This window comes from Mangifera indica, chromosome 14, assembly GCF_011075055.1.
Source record: "Mangifera indica cultivar Alphonso chromosome 14, CATAS_Mindica_2.1, whole genome shotgun sequence".
NCBI classification, from domain to species: domain Eukaryota; kingdom Viridiplantae; phylum Streptophyta; class Magnoliopsida; order Sapindales; family Anacardiaceae; genus Mangifera; species Mangifera indica.
The window spans coordinates 1289248-1310773 of record NC_058150.1 but is presented as its reverse complement, the minus strand read 5'-3'; the positions used below and the strand labels follow the sequence as shown (position 1 = coordinate 1310773).

Sequence of the window (21526 nt, the reverse complement as noted above, 5' to 3'; positions counted from 1 at the left end):
ACAAGATTCCCATAAAATTAAAAAAAAAACTAAACCATCTTCATTCCCTTCCCAAGGAGACTTTGTCAGATTTATTTTACATGGACATATAATTTAAATCATGCAATCTTAATTTCATAGGATTTACTTATGTAGTATAAAATGTTAAATTGAATATTTAAGGGCATAAAAATATTTGAAACATTATGCGATTTAAATCTATAAAATTGTCAAGATTGATATCGGAATTACCTTTTGAAGTGATTGAATTCCGTTTCTAAAACTTTCGTGTTCAATAAAAAAAACTACATTATTTGGTTTCGGAGTGAAACCTAACTAATATTTAACAAATTAATAAACTTTTTATTAAAGGTGTTGTCTATTTAAATTATAATTTTTAAATATATTAAATTTATCATCGGTCATTTATACTATTTATCTATTTAATTATTCAGTTTTATTAAATTAAAATTATAATTAATATTTTGCTTAAAATTTTCTGGCCTACTTGACCTAGCAGTATTTTTTTAATAAATGAAAACTCTTGTGGGATGTTTGAAAAGTAGTATATAAGGCAGCAAAGAGTGAAGCTCCCGAGCTGCAGAGTGAGCTAAGCCCGAGGAGCTCCTTTCAGACCAATATCGAGGGCTGAGGAGCGGGTAGAGCTGCCATCTCATGCACTAGGCTACGCTTAACAGATGATATATAGTAGTGTTGAGTTTATCCTGGTGCATGGCATGGGAGCAACTCCTTCCGCTTACTTCGTCCGCATATTGGACTGAAGGGAGCTCCTTTTTTTTCGCTCTGCTAGCTTGTTTCCTTTTCCTATAATCTCTGCACGCCTTTTAATTTCTTCATGTTCATGCTTGTTTTAGCTTCAGTTTCAGAAAACCTTCCAGTTTGCTTGAGGTTTTTGTTGCTGGTTGCAGCTTATGCTAATTTTATTTTATTTTACGTTTTATATTTCAGGTGTTGGGGGTCTGGAGTTAGCTGGAGAGTGGAGTTCAAAGAGCACCTTCTCTGTCGCTTCTCTTTCCTTTTTCCTTCATATATTTATTTATTTATTTCTTTAATGTATATATTTAATTGGCACACAGCTTTCCAGTTCGAAGTGCCGTACTGTTGTAGTATTTTTTTTTTTAAATTTGGATGGTGCATCTTTGTTTGTAGAAATCGTCTATTTATTTCTTGAATGTATATATTTTTTATGGGGAATGGCTTCCCGTAGTTAGGATTTACCGATTGAAATAATAATAATTATCAATCATCCATTTTAAAAAATAAAAAAATTAGTAAAACATTAAAAATTTTTTAAAGATTTTTAAAGTTAAATCTTTACCAAACAATTTTATTTTTATAGACGTGTGTATAATTTACAATACACTTATACATTCATCATAGCAAGAACCTCATAATGAAATCTTCTATCTATACTTATAATGAATATTAAATTTATTATTAATTATAATATATCATCATATATAATAAGATATTATTTTATCTTTAATTTAAAATAATTTAATTATATAATAATATTAATATCTAATTTGATATTAATTTTTTATGCACATAATTTTACTGACAATCTAATGTCACTTCTAAAAATAAATTAACAAAATAATCCCTTATCCCTCCTAGTCAACGGCGGCCTTAAGTTTGAAAGACTGCACTCTTTAACCAGGTTGATACCGCTTGAAAATTCCGTACCCAGAAGAAAAAGAAAATTTCGATTCTTTCTTCAATCAGTGTAAATGAAAACATGTGTAGGAAATAATGAAACGAAATGAAGAACTTTGTAACAATAAGAAGCCATATAGATTTCGCATTTTGCTCATAAACAGACATGACTGACCAACCAAGGAAACAATTAAACTGCGTAACCAATATAAAGTTCGGAAGTATACCGCCCATCCAATATGGTGAGAGGATGCCAATATGTCTTTTTCCTTCATCAAATCAACAACCACGTAACCATCAGGACGCAAATTTAGAATCCATTGATGGATTATTGAAGCAAGTAATGACAATAATTTTATTAACACAATCTGATGTACTTTTTCATTTCTTGCCAGAGTCCGCATTGCAACCAATACCTGGATGCTAACTAACACTAACAGTTGAGACACAAGCAGATGCGGGTAGCATCTACCCACCATACATATCATGAAAGTAAAGAAAAGAAAAGGAGAAAATGTTTTAATTAGAACAAAAGACAAGAACAACTGGTATGTAAACCGGCCCACTCTCCAGTCCATTTCAGCCATTCCTATATTGGGCAAGTGCAATCACCTGCATGGAGAATAAAAAACTTACATTTCCTCCCTCTATTACCTTTCATAATAATAACTTAAATGCAGTGGTTTATGCATTAAGGACAGAAATCATAATGGAATGTGAAAAAGGATTGATTGCAACAATTATTAAATGATATTCTTGCAATCAGAGATAAACTACTTCATGTATTATACAACACAATAATCATGAAATCAACATCAGGATTTTGTATTATCCATGGAATAGACAATGCATATTTTATACAGAAAGATCTTGGACAGAAGCATGTTTATGGGAATCTAATTTTATTCCAGTAGAATGTTTAGATGACAAAAGATACCTAAAAGTTTCAAATACCAACAAGTCATTTCCAACTAACAAAATATGCACAAACATAAACATCAATATCTTAAGATCTCATCATTTGATTAATTAATTTGATTAATGCCATGCTTCAATGGTAAAATGTCCATGTCAATCAGATGATCTCATCCTTTGATTAATTAATGTGATATAGGCCATGCTATATATCCTCTTCAATGGTGTTTTATGAATACACCTCAATCAATCTCATCATTTGATTATTTAATTTAATTGACACCAACCTATACATGCTCCTAAATGGTGATTCATCCTCTTAACACATAATTCCTATGCATTTTGACAATTAAAGTAAGTATATCATTCACACCAAATTGAACCAACCAAGATGATGATCAAATCCCCAGTTCAGAATCAACTATCAAAGCCTCTTTTTTGATTGACAAGTAAACAGACTTATACAAAGATCTAAAATATCAGTGAAATATCAAGATGAACCATACAAATCCAAATGACATTTTCTTGAGCTCGTTTGGGCCTATAGATAGAGGAACTTTGCTAAATCAATGATATTGATGTGAAGTCAGATATAAGTTTCTCACGCCATGCTTCAGTTATGCAGTGAATTTGTCTTATTTTTTACAATTTATCATATAGCAAACTTAATCAACTCATACAAGAAAACCAATATCAATGCTTGTCAATATTCCTATTATTGCTAAAAGCAGACAAGAAACAGCACAATGAAAAAGGCCTCTAATTTAATAATATTCCACTCAATTCACCCACCATTTTATAAGTCTCTGGCAAATTATAGCACAGAACAAACTTCTACTTTCGACACCGTAGTCTTGGAATTCTAATTATCAGGATATCAAAAGATTTTAAGTTAAAGGATGTTGTAAGTTCACCGTTGGACCCTGGGTTTAATAGCCATGAGTAGTATTTCATAGGCCCAAAACTCCTTTCATGACACAACAACCCTTGCATGAATCTCTTTTCAAAATCAGTTGAACCTCAAAAATAACATACAAGATCTGAAGCTTTATTAGGGGTTTGAAAATCTTATCACCGTATCAGTTGAGTTGAGTTTAATTGCTGCCCAGAAATTTAGAACCACTGATTTTCTCATAACATTAACAGAATGCAACTTACAGCTGCCACAACATTCTCCGTTTTATAGACACAAAATAAACGAACTTGTACTTCAAAAGATTAAACAGCAATCATCACCAAATTAGCATATGGGTCAAAATGATGGAGTTAAACTTCGACTCCAGTTATGTCCAACTGATCTTATTACATAAAATAAAACATAGATGTTCCCATGCCAGAATAGATTGTTAACAAAAAGTTTTCAAACAGAGCAATGCTATATATACAAACTTTTGAGTATAAAATTGAGTACACAGTTGATATGTCAACATGTGATTGAGTGTTATTTTATCTTTAATTCAAAATCACTCAATCACATGATGACACATCGACTGTATACTCAAAAGTGTGCACATATAGTTTTATTGTTTCAAATAAGAAGTTAGAAAGTGACTTAAAACTGATCTCATTGAAAGTAACTTAAAACTTATCTCAATACCTAGCAACAAATTCAACTACCCAAGGTTCAAAATTAAGTTTCCACTTAGTCTAATGTAACAATCCAACAATCCAATAAAACCAAGTTTCCACTCACTTCTCACACACTATCTTCCCCTTAATATGACCAAGATGGATTATCTAAACAAGTTGCAATCAATTCTTGAATAACAATCTTTTTGGCCATCTCCACTGGAACAATACTTATAAACTACCAGTACTCCCTTCCACAGAAGCAACCTCAGCACACCTAAGCAAAAAGTAATTATACAGAAGACCTACTATAAGATTAAAACCACATTTGGAAATAATATACACATATACTCACCACAAAATCATTGCCTAGAATTCATATATTGAGAGTTGAGAAGACAATATTATACCTAAAAACCAAATAAAATAAAACTCCAAATCCTCAGAATCACAGTCAGAAGCTAGTAATAATTTATTTTTCAAAATCCCATTCAACAAAGGCATTACATATAAAACTTATATCTTCACTTAGACCCTTATGAAATGATACCAGTTATAGTGCTACATTACTGTTACCGGTACAAAATTTTGTTTAAAGCTTAAAATATTAACATTTTTCCAGCAACGTTACAGTCAACAACTTGAAGTTAACAGAAAGAACACGCACCTTATTATTCAATCCAAAGGCAAAAATTTCTCATTCTTCAGATTCAGCCGACTCCACCTTTGGACCTAATCGAATTTGTACGGACAAATAAAATGAGTTTGTATTCGCTACAACAAATTTTCAGTCAGAAATAAAAAAGAATGAAGAAATAGGAAGTAACCGTGGAGAGAAGGATGACGGCCGTCCTTGCCCCATCCGATACCGCGAGTGGAGTCGAGGTACTGTTGAACGAGATGGCGACATTTTTGGAGATGGTTTACGCCTTCGATGCGATAACACCAGCGCAGCTTCTCTCTCAAGATCTTCGCCTTCTCGATGGCGATCCACTTTTCTCTCACCAAGTGCTCCCTCATCTCCAGCATCGCCACCGGGTCCTTGTACGGATTCGATGGATCGAAGTCATCCGGCGCCGTTTCATCGAACTCAACTGTTCCCTTCTTCCGTCCCATTCCGAAGGTCTTGGCTTGGTCTACTATTTAATCTTTCACTATTGTTTTTTGTTGTGTGGTGCTTCTTCTTTCGGGTTTTGTTCGATTAATCTGAGCCGGAACCTTTTTTGGACAATTTGGGCTTCAAGTAAGATGTGTCTTGGGCCTAATAAAACTATCAAATAATGCCCTTAATGGTGGATGTGGCAAACGAAACCATATTTTCAACCCGACCTTCTCTAAATATGGAGAGAATCTCTCAATAAAGATAAAGATGGGATAGCTAAAATCTTCAAAATCTGGGACGGGGCAGAAATATATATATAATTGGTCTATTCGCTCCCTTGATATTTTTTAACTCTTTATATATTAAATAAACTCTAAAAATTTTGAATTATTATAAATAAATTTTAATATCTAATATATATTTTATTTTATTTCTAATGGAGATTGAGAAAGAAAGGGGAGATAAATTTTTTCAGTGTTATTAAAACCAGATTAGATCCATCAGTTCAACCACGAACTGGCTCTTGATTCTGTCTAATTTATCTAAAAAAAGTTTGTTTTTTGTCTTTTATATATATATATATATATATATATATATATTTATAAAAAATAAAAAATCAAAGTGATAATGAATAATATTAAAAGAGTATGGTTGACTAATTAGTTAGAAGTTAAATAATTGTCATTAAAAATAAATAAATATTAATTAAAAAGAATAATTGAATTGAATGGATTTTGGTGGACTGAAATAAATTAATTATTTATATAAGTGTTTTTAATAAGAGAAAACCAGTGAGTGATATTAGATTATTTTGTTTGAATATATATTATTTATATTTAAAAAATATGATAAATATTTGATTGTATTGAAATATATATTATAATTTAAGAACTAATTGAATCGATCTAACTATGAATGAGTAAGACAATTAATTTAATTATCAGTCTGATTTTAAAAATATTGAATTTGTCCTATCAAAAAGAGATGAGATTCTCCACCATCCCCTATATAAGAAATAACAAGAATGGCAATGGAAATGGAAATGAGAATTAAGCTATTGACATATATCTTCTTCATTGCAGTCTCTACTTAACTATAACTTAAGCAAAAGACTTTGGTTTTGAAATATTCTAAGAATATATTAAAATTACACTTATCTAATATGGTGATGGTATATCCCAATCACAAACCAGAGTATTAATCAATTTCAAGAATTTGAATAATAGACAAAGATATTAGTCCGCTTGCTACAGTATCTCATAGAGAGACAAGGAGAGTCGTACTACTACAAGATAAATAAATATGTACTAAGCATTTGGGAATTGGTCAAAGATTTGATCTTATCAATTTAATTATTATTAAGTCAAACTTTGTTTGGTTATCGTTGAGTTGAATTCGAGCAACTGAAGTTTGCCGTTTCTTGTTTCAACAGCATTAATAAATCTTTAAATGTTTAAAATTTTATATTTATATCTACAAAATCTTAATTTCTACAATTTCATTTATACAGTTCGACAATAGACTTTGAAAATTGTTACATTAGATTCTTCTTTAGTCTGGACTTGGCCACACCAGATTATGAATAACCAATCACGGCGTGCTTCTTCAGAATTACGTTACGGGACCCATTTTTATAATCTCAAAGTCAAGTCCAGCTCCACGTCACTTCGGACAGCTCCATCAGCTTTAACGAGGTTAGCCTCCACTGTCTCAACTGACACGCTGTCACCTTCTGCGTTATTATTTCCGTCACCAGGATGCTCTGGTAATTTATTCGGCTTCGGCTTAGGACCCGATCGCTTACACCGGCTCCGAGACTTCACTTTATGGAGCTTGTCAGAACCACCACCCGAGCTCTTATTCTCCTTGGACACGTGACGAATATCACAAGCTTGAAAAGCCGAATCGGAGCCGGAAGAAAGAGAAGTAATCGCCTCGCCTTTGAGAACGGCTTCAACAGCAGCTTCACAGAGCTGCCACCTTCCCGAACACAACAACCCGACGGATCCATCTATCGGGTTCAAAATTCTCCCGCACGCCTCGAATAACAAAGACTTAAAAATATCTGTAAAACAACACAAATCAACGCTTAAAAGTTAAAAACAATTCACACTGACACACCCCCAGAAAAAAAAAAAAATTTAAGAAGTGGGAAGTGAGTTAGTTGATACCAGGACGGAGATGCGGGGGTCTGGCGTCGATGAGGTTGACGAGGCCGGCACGACCGTAGAATTTTGCGAGAAAAACGGTGGCATTGGCTTGGGATTTGGGGTCTTGGATCCATTGGAGGCAAGGTCGGATGGTGCAGTCGTCGGAGCATCCTTTGCGGAGGACGCGGCAGCCATTGCAGCTCATACGCATGGTGTGAAGTTGTTGGAGGAGGGGGCAAACGGGTTAATTTATATAAGTGGGAAAGTGAGTTGGTGGGCATTTGGATTTGCAGAAAGTGGGGGGCGCTGTGGTTTCCAAGAAAACTGGCTGTCCAGAGTGGGTGCGGCAGGGGCTTTTTTCTATTATTGGATAAAAAAGTACGCGTTTGAATTTGACTTGTGTGTGTGAAACGTTTTTCATGTCCATGTTACAGAGTAGTCTCCTGGTATTATGGAATGTGGAATCCGTACACTGGTTTTGAGAAGAGGACCGTGGGCGCCCTTTGGTCTCGGCTAATCTCGCCAGCCTCTGGTTTTAGATTCTTGCCTTTTTCAAACTTGTTCTTTTCCTTATTTACCCTGTTTTGTCTGCAACTGGAACCACTTTTTGTTATTATCTTCATTTTTTCTTCTTCTTCTTATCCACCTTATCGTCATCATCTCTTCCCTCACATTCATCTTCTCCTTCGTTTCTTCCTTCTTTCCGTCTTCTCTCTCTCCTCTTCTTTTGCCGTTTTGCCTTCACAACCACGGCCTTCTTTTATTATTGTTTCCCGGGTCAAAGAAAATAATACAAACCCCCTCTGAACTCCAAATTGCAATCAATGCAAGACACCTAAACACTAACGGTGCATTGAAGGGATAGGTGATGGTGGGTTTATACGTGGGGGAAGTACGGGTTTGGGTTCTGATGGCTTACTTTATTTGGCTTGAATCCCGGATGTGTCGTCCATCTGTTGCAATGGATAAAGCCGAGAACATGGAAGCCTGATGGTGAAGGGATAAAATGAAAATGATCCACAATAACTTGGAGATGGTGGGATGTTGTAGTTGTGACTAGTATTATGCCATGAATTTTCCTGGTTGATGTTTTGAGGTTGATAATGAATTGTGATTTGGCCAAGTTGATGCTACTGACTTTTGTTTTATTTGACACCAAGCTTCGTCAAGAAACCAAATAGAGAAAAAAGAGATGGAATTATTTGAGAGAGAGAGAGACGGTGACGACTCTGTACCTCGATTTTGAGCCAGCAACGACGTACCAGAGAGCATCTTTTGCTATCGCCGGAGCTTGGAGACTGCTGGAAAATGCAAGCTAGCCAAGCACTCGTCGGATCAAGCTCAAGCTCAAAATTCAATCGAAATGTCGGTTTTAGCCATGACAACTCGTTTACATCCTCCAACCAATTTTCCATCCTGATCCTCTGAAATTGATCGAAACATAAGCGTTTCCCAAGATTACAACAAGTTCACCTGTTCACTTGGAATTCTAGGGTAAAAGCGTAAATATATGATATTAGCACGAATAAATATTAGAAGAGTCAAATTCACCCAAAAAAAAAAAAGTATATTTCACTTCTATAAAATATTATTAAAATAAAAATATACCATATATGTACATATTTTATCTTTTAAAAATGAATTTAAAAACACTTATAAATAACTAAGTTATAATTTTAAGCATTAAATTATAATAAATCAACGTTAAAAAATTATGTTAGCAATTTAAGTGAGGACCATTTTAAATATTATTGGATTTATTTGTATAATATTATTTTTGTCAATAATGGCGAATCCAATTATATTTAAAAACAGCCCTCAAAAAAATCTATACAGATTTATTTGTACCATTGTATGTATAAAATTAATGTATATAGATTTGTGTATGAATGGTGACATATCATAATATGATTGAATATTATTTTATTTATAATTTAAAACTATTCAATCATATAATAATATATTATCGTTTATACTTATAGTTTTATTAATTTATATAAACAATTCTATATTAAAGAATTACTTTCTCTCTCTATATATTTATCAATAAAGGCAATAAAAATTTTTAATTAATATAAACTCTTGTCCTATAATTTGACTATTTATAATCAAGAGTGAATCAAACCAAATTAAATTTAAACAAGAGCTAATTCAAATTGGAAGTTAAAAAAATCAGTTTGAGATTAAGTCCTTTTTTGCTTGGTTGATAAATAGTACTAGCGAACATGAAGACAAGAAGTCATCAAAGAGGAAGAAAAATAATTGTCAGCATGACAAATTTTGACATGATTATACCAACAAGACCTGAATTTTAAGTCAAATTCGAGCTCGAATTTAGTTTGAACAAACCAAGTAGCAATTAGACTTGGAGCACACTCAAATTGGGTCTACCCTTGTACATAATATATTTCTGGGCTAATCGTATAATATAGTCATCTAGGGGTGTACATGATCTGGTATAGTGCGATTTGACAAATTTTTCAAACAAAACTGAAAAAACGATTTAAAAAATTTTCAAACCATATTAAACCATTTTAGGTTTCAAATCAAACCAAACAATTTTATGTTTCAAACCAAACTAAATTGAAAAAATATGATTTGGTCTAGTTGGGACAGTTTGAATTATAGTTATCAAAATCTTAAAATATATTATATATATCATATCTTATGATACAATACGATATAGATAAAAAATGATATTTATTATAAGATATATCGAATTAATACGATACAGTAAATGTATTATACGATACAATATATATCTTACGATATGATATATATTATTGATACGAATTAATATATTTTTTTAGAAAAAAAGACAATACATTAGGGGTGTATAGAAAATTTTTAAAATATTACGAGTGTTTATAATATTTTAATATTTTTCAAACTAATAACATGTTAATTATAATATTTTATTACCTTAATTTTTAAAAGACGTATCATATAATATGATACACGATATAGTAAATTAAGTTTTTAATATACAATGCGATACACGATTTGAGTACCATAATTTGAATCTTTTTAAATCATTCATTTCTAAATATATATATCATTTAATAAAATCAACTGAATTGTAGTTTTCTAAAATATAATATATACGTGTAAAATAAATATAAAATATATGTAAAGAAAATGAGAAAATAAATATAAAAAAACAAGTTATATATCTAATTGTTTATTGAAAAATTTTGTCAAAAATAGTTATATATATATATATATATTTAAAAAAAAAAGGTTTACGGTTGGATTCTATTTAACAATCATCTAAACCATAATCCGAATTGAAAAACAATTTAAAAAATTTTAATTCAAATCAAACTATAATTTTTAAATGATTTGATCCGATTTTATAATTTATATCGAATTATATGCACTCCTATAGCCATCTTTAATACTAAAAGGTTAATGGGCTTAAAAAATGAAGACCACTTTCCACAGTAGACTAACCGTGAAAAGGCCGTAGCCATAGTGACTAACATGGAAGTGAATAAGGACCGGCATGGTCGGGTGAGGGACACGTGTCAAATACCCAATTCATTGAACGCCTATTTTAAAGGACTGTCTCTCTCCCTTTCTGAGTAGTTGGCAACAACAAAGGTAAACGGAATGCCCAACAACCAAATCCAAAAATAATAAAAATTTGCAATTAATTGATAATAATTGTTAATTATTAAACTAATGATGTATTATCATTAACAATTTTTTTTTTCAATTATAATTATCTTTTTAGACGTTACAAGGCTTCCTTGTATCTTAAACAACGGCGGCAACGTGCAATCGCTTTAATAGCAGAAATCCTTCTCTGGGTAATGATTTTTCTTTGAAATTCAACTGGGTTTAAATGTATTTTTATTGAATAAAATTTTGCAGAAATTCTGGTTTAATGTGCTGTATGATTTGCATTTGCAGGTTCTGTTCATGGTTTCTCCCCAAGTTGAATTCACATCCTTATAATAACTTGTGCTATCGGCATGCAAGGTGTGGGGATTTTCTTTGTTATTCAATGTGACCAATTACATTTACATACATATTCAAATGCATGCAGAAATTGTTATATTCATCTGGTTATTTGAGTGTGCATTTCTCCTCGTCTTGATTTTAATTAGATAAAATTTGTTTGAATTGAACACATTTAAAAAAGAGGTTCTCCTAAAGCATAATTGTGATGTTAACGCAAAAGTTGAAACAAAAATTCTAGACAAGGGATAGTAATTGGCAAGAATAAATTCAAATACAGCATGTGCAGCAGTTTTTCAAGTAGGGATGCCGGTTCGACTAAAGTTTCTTTGATTTTCTGTAGCTTTATTCTGGGAAATTTGTAGCCAATTTCCCAAACCATTCAAAAAGAGGCATGCTTATACTTGATTCTGTAGAAGAAGTGGCTTTTAGTAACTAAGAAATTAAATGGTCAATGGTTTTATATGCTCTTACTTGTTACTATTCAAGTCTTTATGTTGCCAATTTATTCTAGCATTAGACTGTCAATGCAATCTTTTTATAGTCTGTTATAATCCCAAATATAAAGTATGATACTTAGATCTTACATAAAAAAGTATAATATTCTAATATGTGGTTTATATGACTTTAGATTCTCTAATCTCAGTAACTAATTTTTAAGATGTGGTTCTTCCAAGATTTATATTATTTGACATCAGTACCAAGTTTCATATGATAGCCATTTCATATTTATACAGAACATATTTATGCCCTTCTTTAATGATTTTTTCCGGTTCTACTCAGTTTATGAGAATATAAGTGATCTTGTGATAATGTAATGCTCAAATTCAGGGAATCTCAAAACTAGTTCCTTAATATGGAGTATTTTATTTGTAAGGTTTTCATAACTGAGTTTCAAGTCTTGATGCTCCTCTCTTGTGGATCATAATGAGTTCGGCATCAGCTCTCAGCACAAAAGAAGACAGAGAGCACAATGGACCCAATTTAGCTGTTAATGGGGAGATTTCTGATACAATAGCTAAAGCTAGTCCGGAGGCTGAAGGTAACAATGATTTTATTGCTCCTTGGTTTGAGCACTCATAACACAAGTTTTCCTTTTTATTTTCCCCTTTGTAGCCAACCAACGTGCACTATTGGTGGAGTGGTTAAACAGTATTCTTCCACATTTAAATTTGTCAATAAAAGCTTCAGATGAAGAGCTGAAAGCATGTTTGATTGATGGCACTCTTCCATTTCAAATTTTGAAGAGGCTTAGACTAGTTTCAGATAATGAGGTTGTTGAAATCCAGTATCTTGCTGTTGCCAAACTATACTCTAAGTTGGTGATTAGATGGTTACCTTGTTGCTTAAATGTTCAGTATTTTATTCTAGGTAGGCGATTCTTGTCATTCTTCAGTTTCAAGCTCAGAAAATATTAGAAGATTTCTGGAAACGCTGGATAAATTAGGAATTTCTGGATTTGCAATATCAGACCTAGAGAAGGTATTGTTTCTTCATTTGATCCTGAACCATATGATTGGATAAATTTGACTGGATATGAACAATCAGGCTTGTAAATTTTTCTGTCTGTGCATCCAATTATTCATCTGCTTTTCTATGTATATTCTTCTGTGTGAATATATTCTTCTGTCAAACTATTTTAGTTGTTGGACTTCTGTTGGTTTCAGCAGTGTGGTGAGTTTCAACTTGTTTCTTTTCTCTACTTCTTAAAGTTCAGTTCTAAATCTTGCAGGGTTATATGAAGCCTGTTATAGGCTGTCTTTTAAAACTCAGAGCAAAATTTTCCCCTACCAAAGATAATTTTTCGGTCAACAGTATGACAACAAAATCTGAAAACGAAAAGGATGTGTCTTCTGGAGGTCCTCATTCTTCAGTCTCTGGAGAAGAAAGGCGGAGAGTTTTGTTAAAGTCCCAATCACAAGGTGCTTTGCACCGTTCATCCATATCAGGTAATACAATTTCTTTGTGGATTGTTTGTGCACATACATGTTTGTGGTTGTGTCTGCATGTTTGTTACTGGATGTGGTTATTATCTACAATGTATTGATTTTATAATATGGCTAAAATACTGATGCAACTACTTGTTCGGTTCAGGGCACTGAGCTTAAACAGTTTCTGGCCATTTAAATAGCTTATTTGTCACATTTTTCCTCCTTTCACAGATCATTCAGCTGCTTTATTGCATCAGGTTGGACATACATTCCATGAGGTTTTTCAAATCAAACAAGGGAGATGCTCAGAACTTCCCGCTGCGAAGATTTCGGAGATGATGAAATCACATACTCTAGATGTGAGTCTTCAGTCTTATAATGTCGATAGACATTCATTTATGTCACTCTCTTAAATTTCTATTTGTGATTAATGCCTTTTTCTTTTTGCATTCCAGCATCTCTTGTTCCAGAATGCTCCAACTCAGTCACTTTTATGTGTTGTGAATGGGATTCTGGATGAAAGCGTTGAAAGGAAGAATGGCGAAATACCTTATGTAAGTTATGGGTAGATGAATTGAAGTAAAATTGGCATACTTGAATACATAAATATGCATTAATGGTTCCAGAATATCCTCTGACACTACTTTGTTGTTCAGCGTGTAGTGTGCCTATTGAGAAAAGTTATTCAGGAGATTGAACGACGTATATCAACTCAAGCTGAACATTTGAGAAAAGTAAAATTTGTTTTTGATTTCTTAATTACAGTAGATTTTCCTCAGCTGCTCTCTGCTAATTTCTGCATGGTTCTATGGCACAGCAAAACAATGTTTTTAAGGCTCGTGAACAGAAATATCAATCCAAAATCCAAAAGCTTGAAGCCCTTGCATCTGGCACCGGTGAAGTGGCTGAGGTTTGGTGCATAATTTGAAGCAATAAAAGTAACATTTTTTTATAGTTTGTTACAACCAGTAATTTCATGAATGACTCTACTTCCTGCAGCTTGTTGTGAAACAACTTCAGCAATTAAAGGTAAAGTTCAGAGACAAAATCATATTCTAATTGTTCATTTAAAACTCTGAGCAGCTTCTATCCGATGCTCTAGCATGCATGTCATTCAGCATATTCTAGTTGACTTTTTGTTTTCTTGCTTAAGGCTGAAAAATTAAATGTAGAAGAGAAGAAAAAGCTTGAAGAGGAGAATGTGGTTAAATTGGTGAAGGAGAAGGATCAAAGTAGACTTGAAATTTCAGTTCTGAAGCAAGAACTAGCATCCGCCAAAAAGAAATGTGAATTGCGCTGTTTGCAAGTGGAAACAGAAGCTGAGAGTGCTAAAGCAGATCTTGAGGCCAAATTAAGAGAGCTTGAGGGCCTCTTAACGGCATCAAGGAATAAAGTGAAAGAGCTTGAGGAAATTTCTGATTCAAAGATCCAGGGATGGAGCAGGAAAGAGAACATCTACAAAAGTTTCCTGGAATTTCAACTTGGTGCACTGAGGGTATGTTTTTACATTACATTTCTAACTTCATATATTCTTACCCATTATTATTTAGTTTGCTGAATTTATGAAAATATTCAGGAAATGAAGTGTTCTTCACATTCTATCAAGCAAGAAGTTTTAAAAACTCAAAAAAACTTCTCAGATGAGTTTCATTCCCTAGGTAGGATTACTTGAAAATTTCTGTCAATTTTGTGCAATATGTGATATTAAGTTTTCCACTAGTTAACTTTCACCTTCTTCAGGTGTTAAACTTAAAGAATTAGGAGATGCAGTTGAAAATTATCATAATGTTCTTGCCGAGAACCGGCAGTTATTTAATGAAGTTCAGGAGCTAAAAGGTACAACACTTGGCTTTCTGTATTAAGCTGCATAAAGGTACATCATTTTTCACTTTCCTTACAGGAAACATTAGAGTGTACTGTCGGGCAAGACCTTTTTTGCTTAAACAGACCGGAAAACAATCATGTATAGAATATATTGGTGAAAATGGGGAGATAATCATCTCAAATCCCTCCAAACCAGGAAAAGATGGGCAACGAGTATTTAAGTTTAATAAGGTTTATGGTCCAGTTGCTACTCAAGGTTATTATTAATCTACCTTTCAATATGTGTATAGGCTGTTGCATCCAATGCCTGACTTGTACAACACTTGTGAATATTGGCAGTGGAGGTGTTTTCAGATATCCAACCTTTGATACGATCTGTACTTGATGGATATGGTGTTTGCATATTTGCCTATGGTCAAACAGGTTCAGGAAAAACTTTCACCATGGTGAGAACATTATTTCTATCTTGAACTTCAATTATGATACAATAATGTTTATTAGGAAACTAATAAAATTTATTCTCCATTTCAAGAGTGGTCCTGATGGAGCAGGGAAAGAAGATTGGGGAGTTAATTTTCGAGCTCTCAATGATCTTTTCAATATCTCACAAAATAGGAGAAGTTCTATAAAGTATGAGATTGGAGTTCAAATGCTTGAAATATACAATGAACAAGTGCGTGATTTACTATCAAGGGATGGTCCTCAGAAAAAATATCCTTTTTAGTTGGAGAGACGTGATTTAACTAATGCCAATATTTTGGTTTGACATTGTTCTAGCTTTTAGCTTTTGTGTTTAATTTGTGCATAATGATATGCCTATTATTTCAATTATTTGTTTTCTCTCTTTCCTTCCTGTTTCTAATGTCGATTAGATGAGTGAAGAAGGCAGAGTTCATGATTTGGAATAATAAATTTTATATTTGTTTCCTTGATTTGCACACGGTTGGGATTATATCTTCCTCTCCAGCCCATGGGATAGCTGTACCTGATGCTAGTATGCACCCTGTTAGATCGACAGAAGATGTGATGGAATTAATTGATATTGGACTAAAGAGTAGAGCTGTTAGTGCCACTGCCCTCAATGAAAGAAGCAGCCGTTCTCATAGGTTCTTAAATGATTTTACAAAACCACTTTTGGATGTGTTTCTTTTTCAAGTGTGTTTGAAACTAATTTAGATATTTTGTACAGTGTCGTCTCCATTCATGTTCGCGGGAAGGACATGATTAATGGTTCTCCTTTGCATGGTAATCTTCACTTGGTAGATCTTGCAGGCAGTGAAAGGGTAGATCGCTCTGAGGTGACTGGAGATAGGTTAAGGGAAGCACAACATATAAACAAATCGTTGTCGGCCCTTGGGGATGTTATTTTTGCTCTTGCACAAAAGAGTCCTCACGTCCCATTTAGGAACAGCAAGCTCACGCAATTGCTTCAAAGCTCTTTAGGTATTCCCTCCCTTCTGAGTTATTTTGGTTTGGTCATAAGATGTTCTAAAGTGCTTCTTAACTTTTTGAATTCATCTAAAGTTTTTTTGTCGCTTTATGCCCTGCAGGGGGCCAAGCAAAAACTCTTATGTTTGTGCAGCTCAATCCTGATGTAAATTCATATTCTGAGAGTTTGAGTACTTTGAAGTTTGCAGAGAGGGTCTCTGGGGTTGAGCTAGGCACTGCAAGAAGCAGCAAAGAGGGCAGGGATGTTCGGGAATTAATGGAGCAGGTTTGCTTTTTCTTTTCTCTTCTCTTAATGGAGCAGCTATAAATGGGAAGTTTTTGCTTGCCAAAGGAGAATATCATACTATATCTACATTTTGTGAGCCCTGCAGGTGGCATCTCTTAAAGATACAATTACCAAGAAAGATGAAGAGATTGAAAGGTTGCAATTACTTAAACATCTCAAAAATGCATGTCCTATTTTCAATAGTGAGAAGCGTGGGGTGAATTTATCAAGGTATGGATCTCTGTCTTCTAGTAAAGACTTTGTAAATGGGATTGAGATTGCTCAACGAAACTTAAAACCGCCATCTGGGAAAGGCTTAAGATTTATTGAGAAAGCAGCTTTGGGCAGCGGTTCTCAGCATAGTGATAAGCTTTCAGAAGTTGATTCCTCACAGTGTATGGACGATTCAAAATGCCAAAATGAATTGCTTATGCAATCAAATGTTACCGGAGGGGCCTCAATTAAGAATGTTAATACAGATGGTAATGTTCGAGGATTAGAAGATACAAATCTTGATCGATTAAGTGATAAATCTGATAGTGGTCTATCTCTCGGAGAATATGATTGTTCTAAAGAATTTACTCTTCCTCCGGAAAGGTCAAAATCGTATAACAATTTGCAGACGTGAGTATTATGTCCAATCTTCATATTTCTACATATGTGTGTGTGCGTGCTTGCATGTCAATGTATGCATCATAAAAATTGTCCTTGAGATGTAGGGAGAGCTAGAGCACCATTTTAAGTTTATGCAGTCCATGTATAAATATGTGCATCATACATATATGATAATAGATGAAATTGAACTCTGATTTTTGTTACTTCTGAATTTTAATTTATCCAGGGTTAAACGAGTTTCAAAAGTTGCTCAAAGCATTATAAAAAAAGCAACGTTGTCAGTCTCCAGGGATTCTAGCAAAGACTCTGTAAGTGGGACTAGGACTGCTCAACGAAGCTTAAAACTGCCATCTGGGAAAGGCTTAAGACCTACTGAGAAAGCAACTTTGGATGACAGTTCACAACACAGCAATAAGTTTTCAAAAGTTGGTTCCTCACAGTGTATGGATGACTTAAAATGTCAAAATGAATTGCTTGTGCAATCAAATGTTATCGGAGGGGCCTTAATTCAGAATGTTAACATAGATGGTAATATTCCAAGGTTAGGAGATGCAAATTCTAATCAATTAAGTGATAAATCTGATAATGGTCTATCTCTTGGAGCATCTAATTGCTCTATAGAATTTACTCTTTCTCGAGAAAGGTCAAAATCGTATGACAATTTGCAGACGTGAGTATTATGTCTAATCTTCAGATTTTAACATAAGTGTGTGTGCGTGCTTGCATGTCAATGTATGCATTATAAAAATTGTGTTTGGAATGTAGGGAGAACTAGAGCACCATTTTAATCTTATGTAGTCTATGTATAAATATGTGCATCATACATATATGATAGTAGATGAAACTGAACTCTGATTTTTGTCATTTATAAATTTTAATTTATCTAGGACTAAACGAGTTTCAAAAGTTGCTCAAAGTATTATAAAAAAAGCAACATTGTTAGTCTTCAGGGATTCTAGCAAAGACTTTGTAAGTGGGACTAGAACTGCTCAGGGAAGTTTAAAATCACCATCTAGGAAAGGTTTAGGACTTACTGAGAAAGCAGCTTTGGACAACAGTTCACAACACAACAATAAGTTTTCAGAAGTTGATTCCTCACGGTGTGTAGATGACTTAAAACGCCAAAATGAATTGCTTCTGCAATAAAATGTTATTGGAGAGGTCTTAATTCAGAATGTTAACATAGATAGTGATATTCCAGGATGAGGAGATGCAAATTCTGATTGATTAAGTGATAAATCTAATAGTGGTCTATCTCCTAAGGAACCCAATTGCTATATAGAATTTACTCTTCCTCGGGAAAGGTCAAAATCATACGATAATTTGCAAATGTGAGTATCAGGTCTAATCTTCATATTTCTACATACATGTGTGTGCGTGTTTGCATGTCAATTTATGCATTATAACAATTGTGCTTGGGATGTATTTGGGGAGAGCATGAGCACCATTTTAAGCTTCTGCAACCCATACATAAATATGTCCATCATACGTATATGAAAGTAGATGAAATTGAACTCTGATTTTTGTTATTTCTAAATTCTGATTTATCCAGGGCTAAACGAGTTTCAAGAGTTGCTCGAAGCATTATAAAAAAAGCAACATTGTCAGTCTCCAGGGATTCTTCGAGGGTGTCAATAAGTATGTGAAAATAGAGCTTAAGAATTTGTCTTGCATAACAATTGTGCTAATGAATCTGCTAACATACTCATTCCACTGCTCTTTTCAGGTGCAAAAAAGACTGCAAACGGCGGCTCTACTTTCAAACCTCTGAAGCCATGGCAGTGAATCAGACTACATATGTTTTTATATACTTCGTGTAAATAAGCATGTTGGCTGGTCTTGTACACCATCCGGCTTTGCAAGCTTAGAATCCGAGGATTATTGAAGAACAATTTTTCACCCTTCACATAACTGCCGGTTCGCATGGTGATCTGTGTCAAAAATTGACGCCAAGATTTAGATTTTGAGCTTGTGATGCTCATGTTTTGTAACACCCTTTAGACAAATTCCACGGTGACAAATTATAGGAAAGATGTTAGGTATGTACAAATATCTCTTATTATTTAAGAATGATAAGAGAGGATTGGTTATATAGCATATAATTTTTCAATTATTTATACACATTTTGAGTTTGTGAAGCTCAAAACCAAAATTGTGACAGATAATGTGATCAATACGATCAATATCTTGAGTTTAGGTAAAATTATTTGAAATAATATGTTACATGTTTCCTTTCGGACATAGATTGTAGATAACCAAGTGTATGTAAATATGTAAAATGTGTTCTAAAATGACAGTACATTTCATGAATCATAGAACAGCTGAAATGTGTGCATCTTTTCTTGATTTTGAAGTTTTAAGTACAATTTATTTGAATATCTGCTATCATTGTCGTCTTGTATTTGTGTCTCACACTCACATTAAGAGATGAAGAATTATGGAGGAGGGAAAGGGAGAGCCAGAGATCCACATGGACAAGATTTACCTTGTTGGCATGAAAGAGAATAAGAATTTCCTGGGACTGTAAAATTTTTCTGGCGACAAGCAAAGCCATACTGATTTTGTGCCCATATTGTGATGATGAAGTAAATGGCCGCAATTGTTTTTCTTGTTTTCTTATTAAAAGGCCACTTTGATTGGCTGGTTTTGTAGTAAAAACTCGCAAGGGAGATTGTAAAGTCGTATAAATATACACATATTAAATCTCAAGTGGAAGAAATGAATAAATCTCAAGGGAGATTGTAAAGTCGTATAAATATCAATGTAGTTCCTATCATTTCAGTTTTTTTCAATCAGTCCCCATAAATGTAAGTAATTTTTGTAACCCCTTCATTCGTTGAAATTACATTATGACCCCAGAATAAATTTTCTGGGCTCAAGAATCAAGCCTGCACCTGCCACAAGATCAGGTCAGGTTGGTTCCTATGATCTCATCAAATTCAAGTTTGGTACAGCTACCATTGACACAGATTCAAATTATTTGCACGGCTTTAATTATATATTAATATTAATATAGATTTTGCAAATATATATATTTTAATTATTTTTTTCTAATCTATTTTGACAAATTCTTGAACTTTATGACTTTACTAGTAGAGGAGGCAATTAACTAGGACTAATTTGATCAATTTGTGATTTGTTCAAATTTAAATTCAAAGTTTAGATTGAAAAAAATAAGTGTGAATTTAAAATTTAAAATTATTTTTATAAATTAGTCAAACTTAAACTGATCTAAATATTAGAATTTGAAAAAACTCAATTAAATTTAAAATAAAATTATTTTTGACCAAATTCGAATATCAATTCATTAATTTTATATTAATTTTTTTAAATTTAAATTGATTTTAAATTAAACCTTATTTGGCTGACACAAGCTGTCTTACTGTTTGTGACAATCGACTCAAAATCTGCTTTTTTTTTTGTTTTTTTCAATTTTTTAAGCAATATTTTCAATATTTGGAAAGGCTTTTATTAAAAATTTTTATGGAATTTTTAGGATATTTCCTGCAGCAGTTTGATAATTTCAAAGGGGCGTCTTGCTGCTTGACTGCCACAAAAGTAGAGCCACAGATTAAAAATACGCTTATCTCTAAAAACCTATCGACAACAAGAAAAAGCCACAATTTTTTTAATTTATTGATCTCAAAGCCCGGCATTTTATCAATCTGACTTGTTACTTTTTCAGCCTTCCATTATCCCTTCCTTTATCTTCCACAGACAAACAAACAGGCTTTACCACACTACTGTATCCCAAACCTTAACCCTAACCCTAAACCCTATTTCTCAATTCTGGCATCACTCTTTTGTTCGCTGTGAATATCACCTCCAATACAATCTCAATGGGTAGTTTGAATAACAAAAATAAATGTATCTAAATAATAAAAAATACATATATTCAAATTCTGTAATTCGAAAAAATGGTCATAATTCAATTTAAATGAGGATTTCTTATTATTAAGGAAAACAATAGAAAAAGAATCAACTCAAATAGGCACTCAAAGAATAGCTTGAAAGACAAGGCCGAAGATACCCAAACGAGAAAACACTAGTTCAAAGGACCTGAATTTTTCACTTGCTTAATGACCAA

At 33.2% G+C, this 21526-nt stretch overlaps 3 protein-coding genes across 6 annotated transcripts; 1 reads left to right on the top strand and 2 right to left on the bottom strand.

Annotated features, from left to right (window-relative positions):
• Positions 1 to 1987: 1987 nt before the first annotated feature.
• Positions 1988 to 5329, bottom strand: LOC123196943 (NADH dehydrogenase [ubiquinone] 1 beta subcomplex subunit 10-B). Its single transcript, XM_044611098.1, has 3 exons — positions 4968 to 5329; positions 4808 to 4872; positions 1988 to 2268 (listed from the first exon to the last, which is right to left on the bottom strand). Exons 1-2 carry the CDS (start codon positions 5254 to 5256, stop codon positions 4838 to 4840), a joined length of 324 nt encoding a protein of 107 aa, XP_044467033.1. The 5' UTR covers positions 5257 to 5329; the 3' UTR covers positions 1988 to 2268; positions 4808 to 4837.
• Positions 5330 to 6680: 1351 nt separating this feature from the next.
• LOC123195916 (LOB domain-containing protein 41-like) lies at positions 6681 to 7630 on the bottom strand. Its single transcript, XM_044609778.1, has 2 exons — positions 7414 to 7630; positions 6681 to 7307 (listed from the first exon to the last, which is right to left on the bottom strand). Exons 1-2 carry the CDS (start codon positions 7601 to 7603, stop codon positions 6874 to 6876), a joined length of 624 nt encoding a protein of 207 aa, XP_044465713.1. The 5' UTR covers positions 7604 to 7630; the 3' UTR covers positions 6681 to 6873.
• A 3496-nt stretch (positions 7631 to 11126) lies between these two features.
• Positions 11127 to 19675, top strand: LOC123195818 (kinesin-like protein KIN-14C). Of its 4 annotated transcripts, none has more exons than XM_044609665.1 (24): positions 11127 to 11204; positions 11308 to 11376; positions 12233 to 12397; positions 12472 to 12629; positions 12727 to 12837; positions 13088 to 13304; positions 13518 to 13645; positions 13742 to 13840; positions 13943 to 14020; positions 14104 to 14196; positions 14286 to 14315; positions 14440 to 14781; positions 14863 to 14944; positions 15027 to 15122; positions 15187 to 15366; positions 15450 to 15556; positions 15643 to 15821; positions 16052 to 16216; positions 16300 to 16553; positions 16661 to 16824; positions 16931 to 17448; positions 17666 to 17980; positions 18992 to 19077; positions 19166 to 19675. In XM_044609665.1, the coding sequence occupies exons 3-24, from the start codon at positions 12283 to 12285 to the stop codon at positions 19222 to 19224; spliced, it is 3576 nt and encodes a 1191-aa protein (XP_044465600.1). In that variant the 5' UTR covers positions 11127 to 11204; positions 11308 to 11376; positions 12233 to 12282; the 3' UTR covers positions 19225 to 19675. The 4 variants fall into 4 exon arrangements, with proteins under 4 accessions (XP_044465600.1, XP_044465598.1, XP_044465601.1 ...); XM_044609663.1 differs by having other exon boundaries at positions 17666 to 18109; XM_044609666.1 differs by lacking the exon at positions 17666 to 17980.
• The last annotated feature ends 1851 nt before the right edge of the window (positions 19676 to 21526 follow it).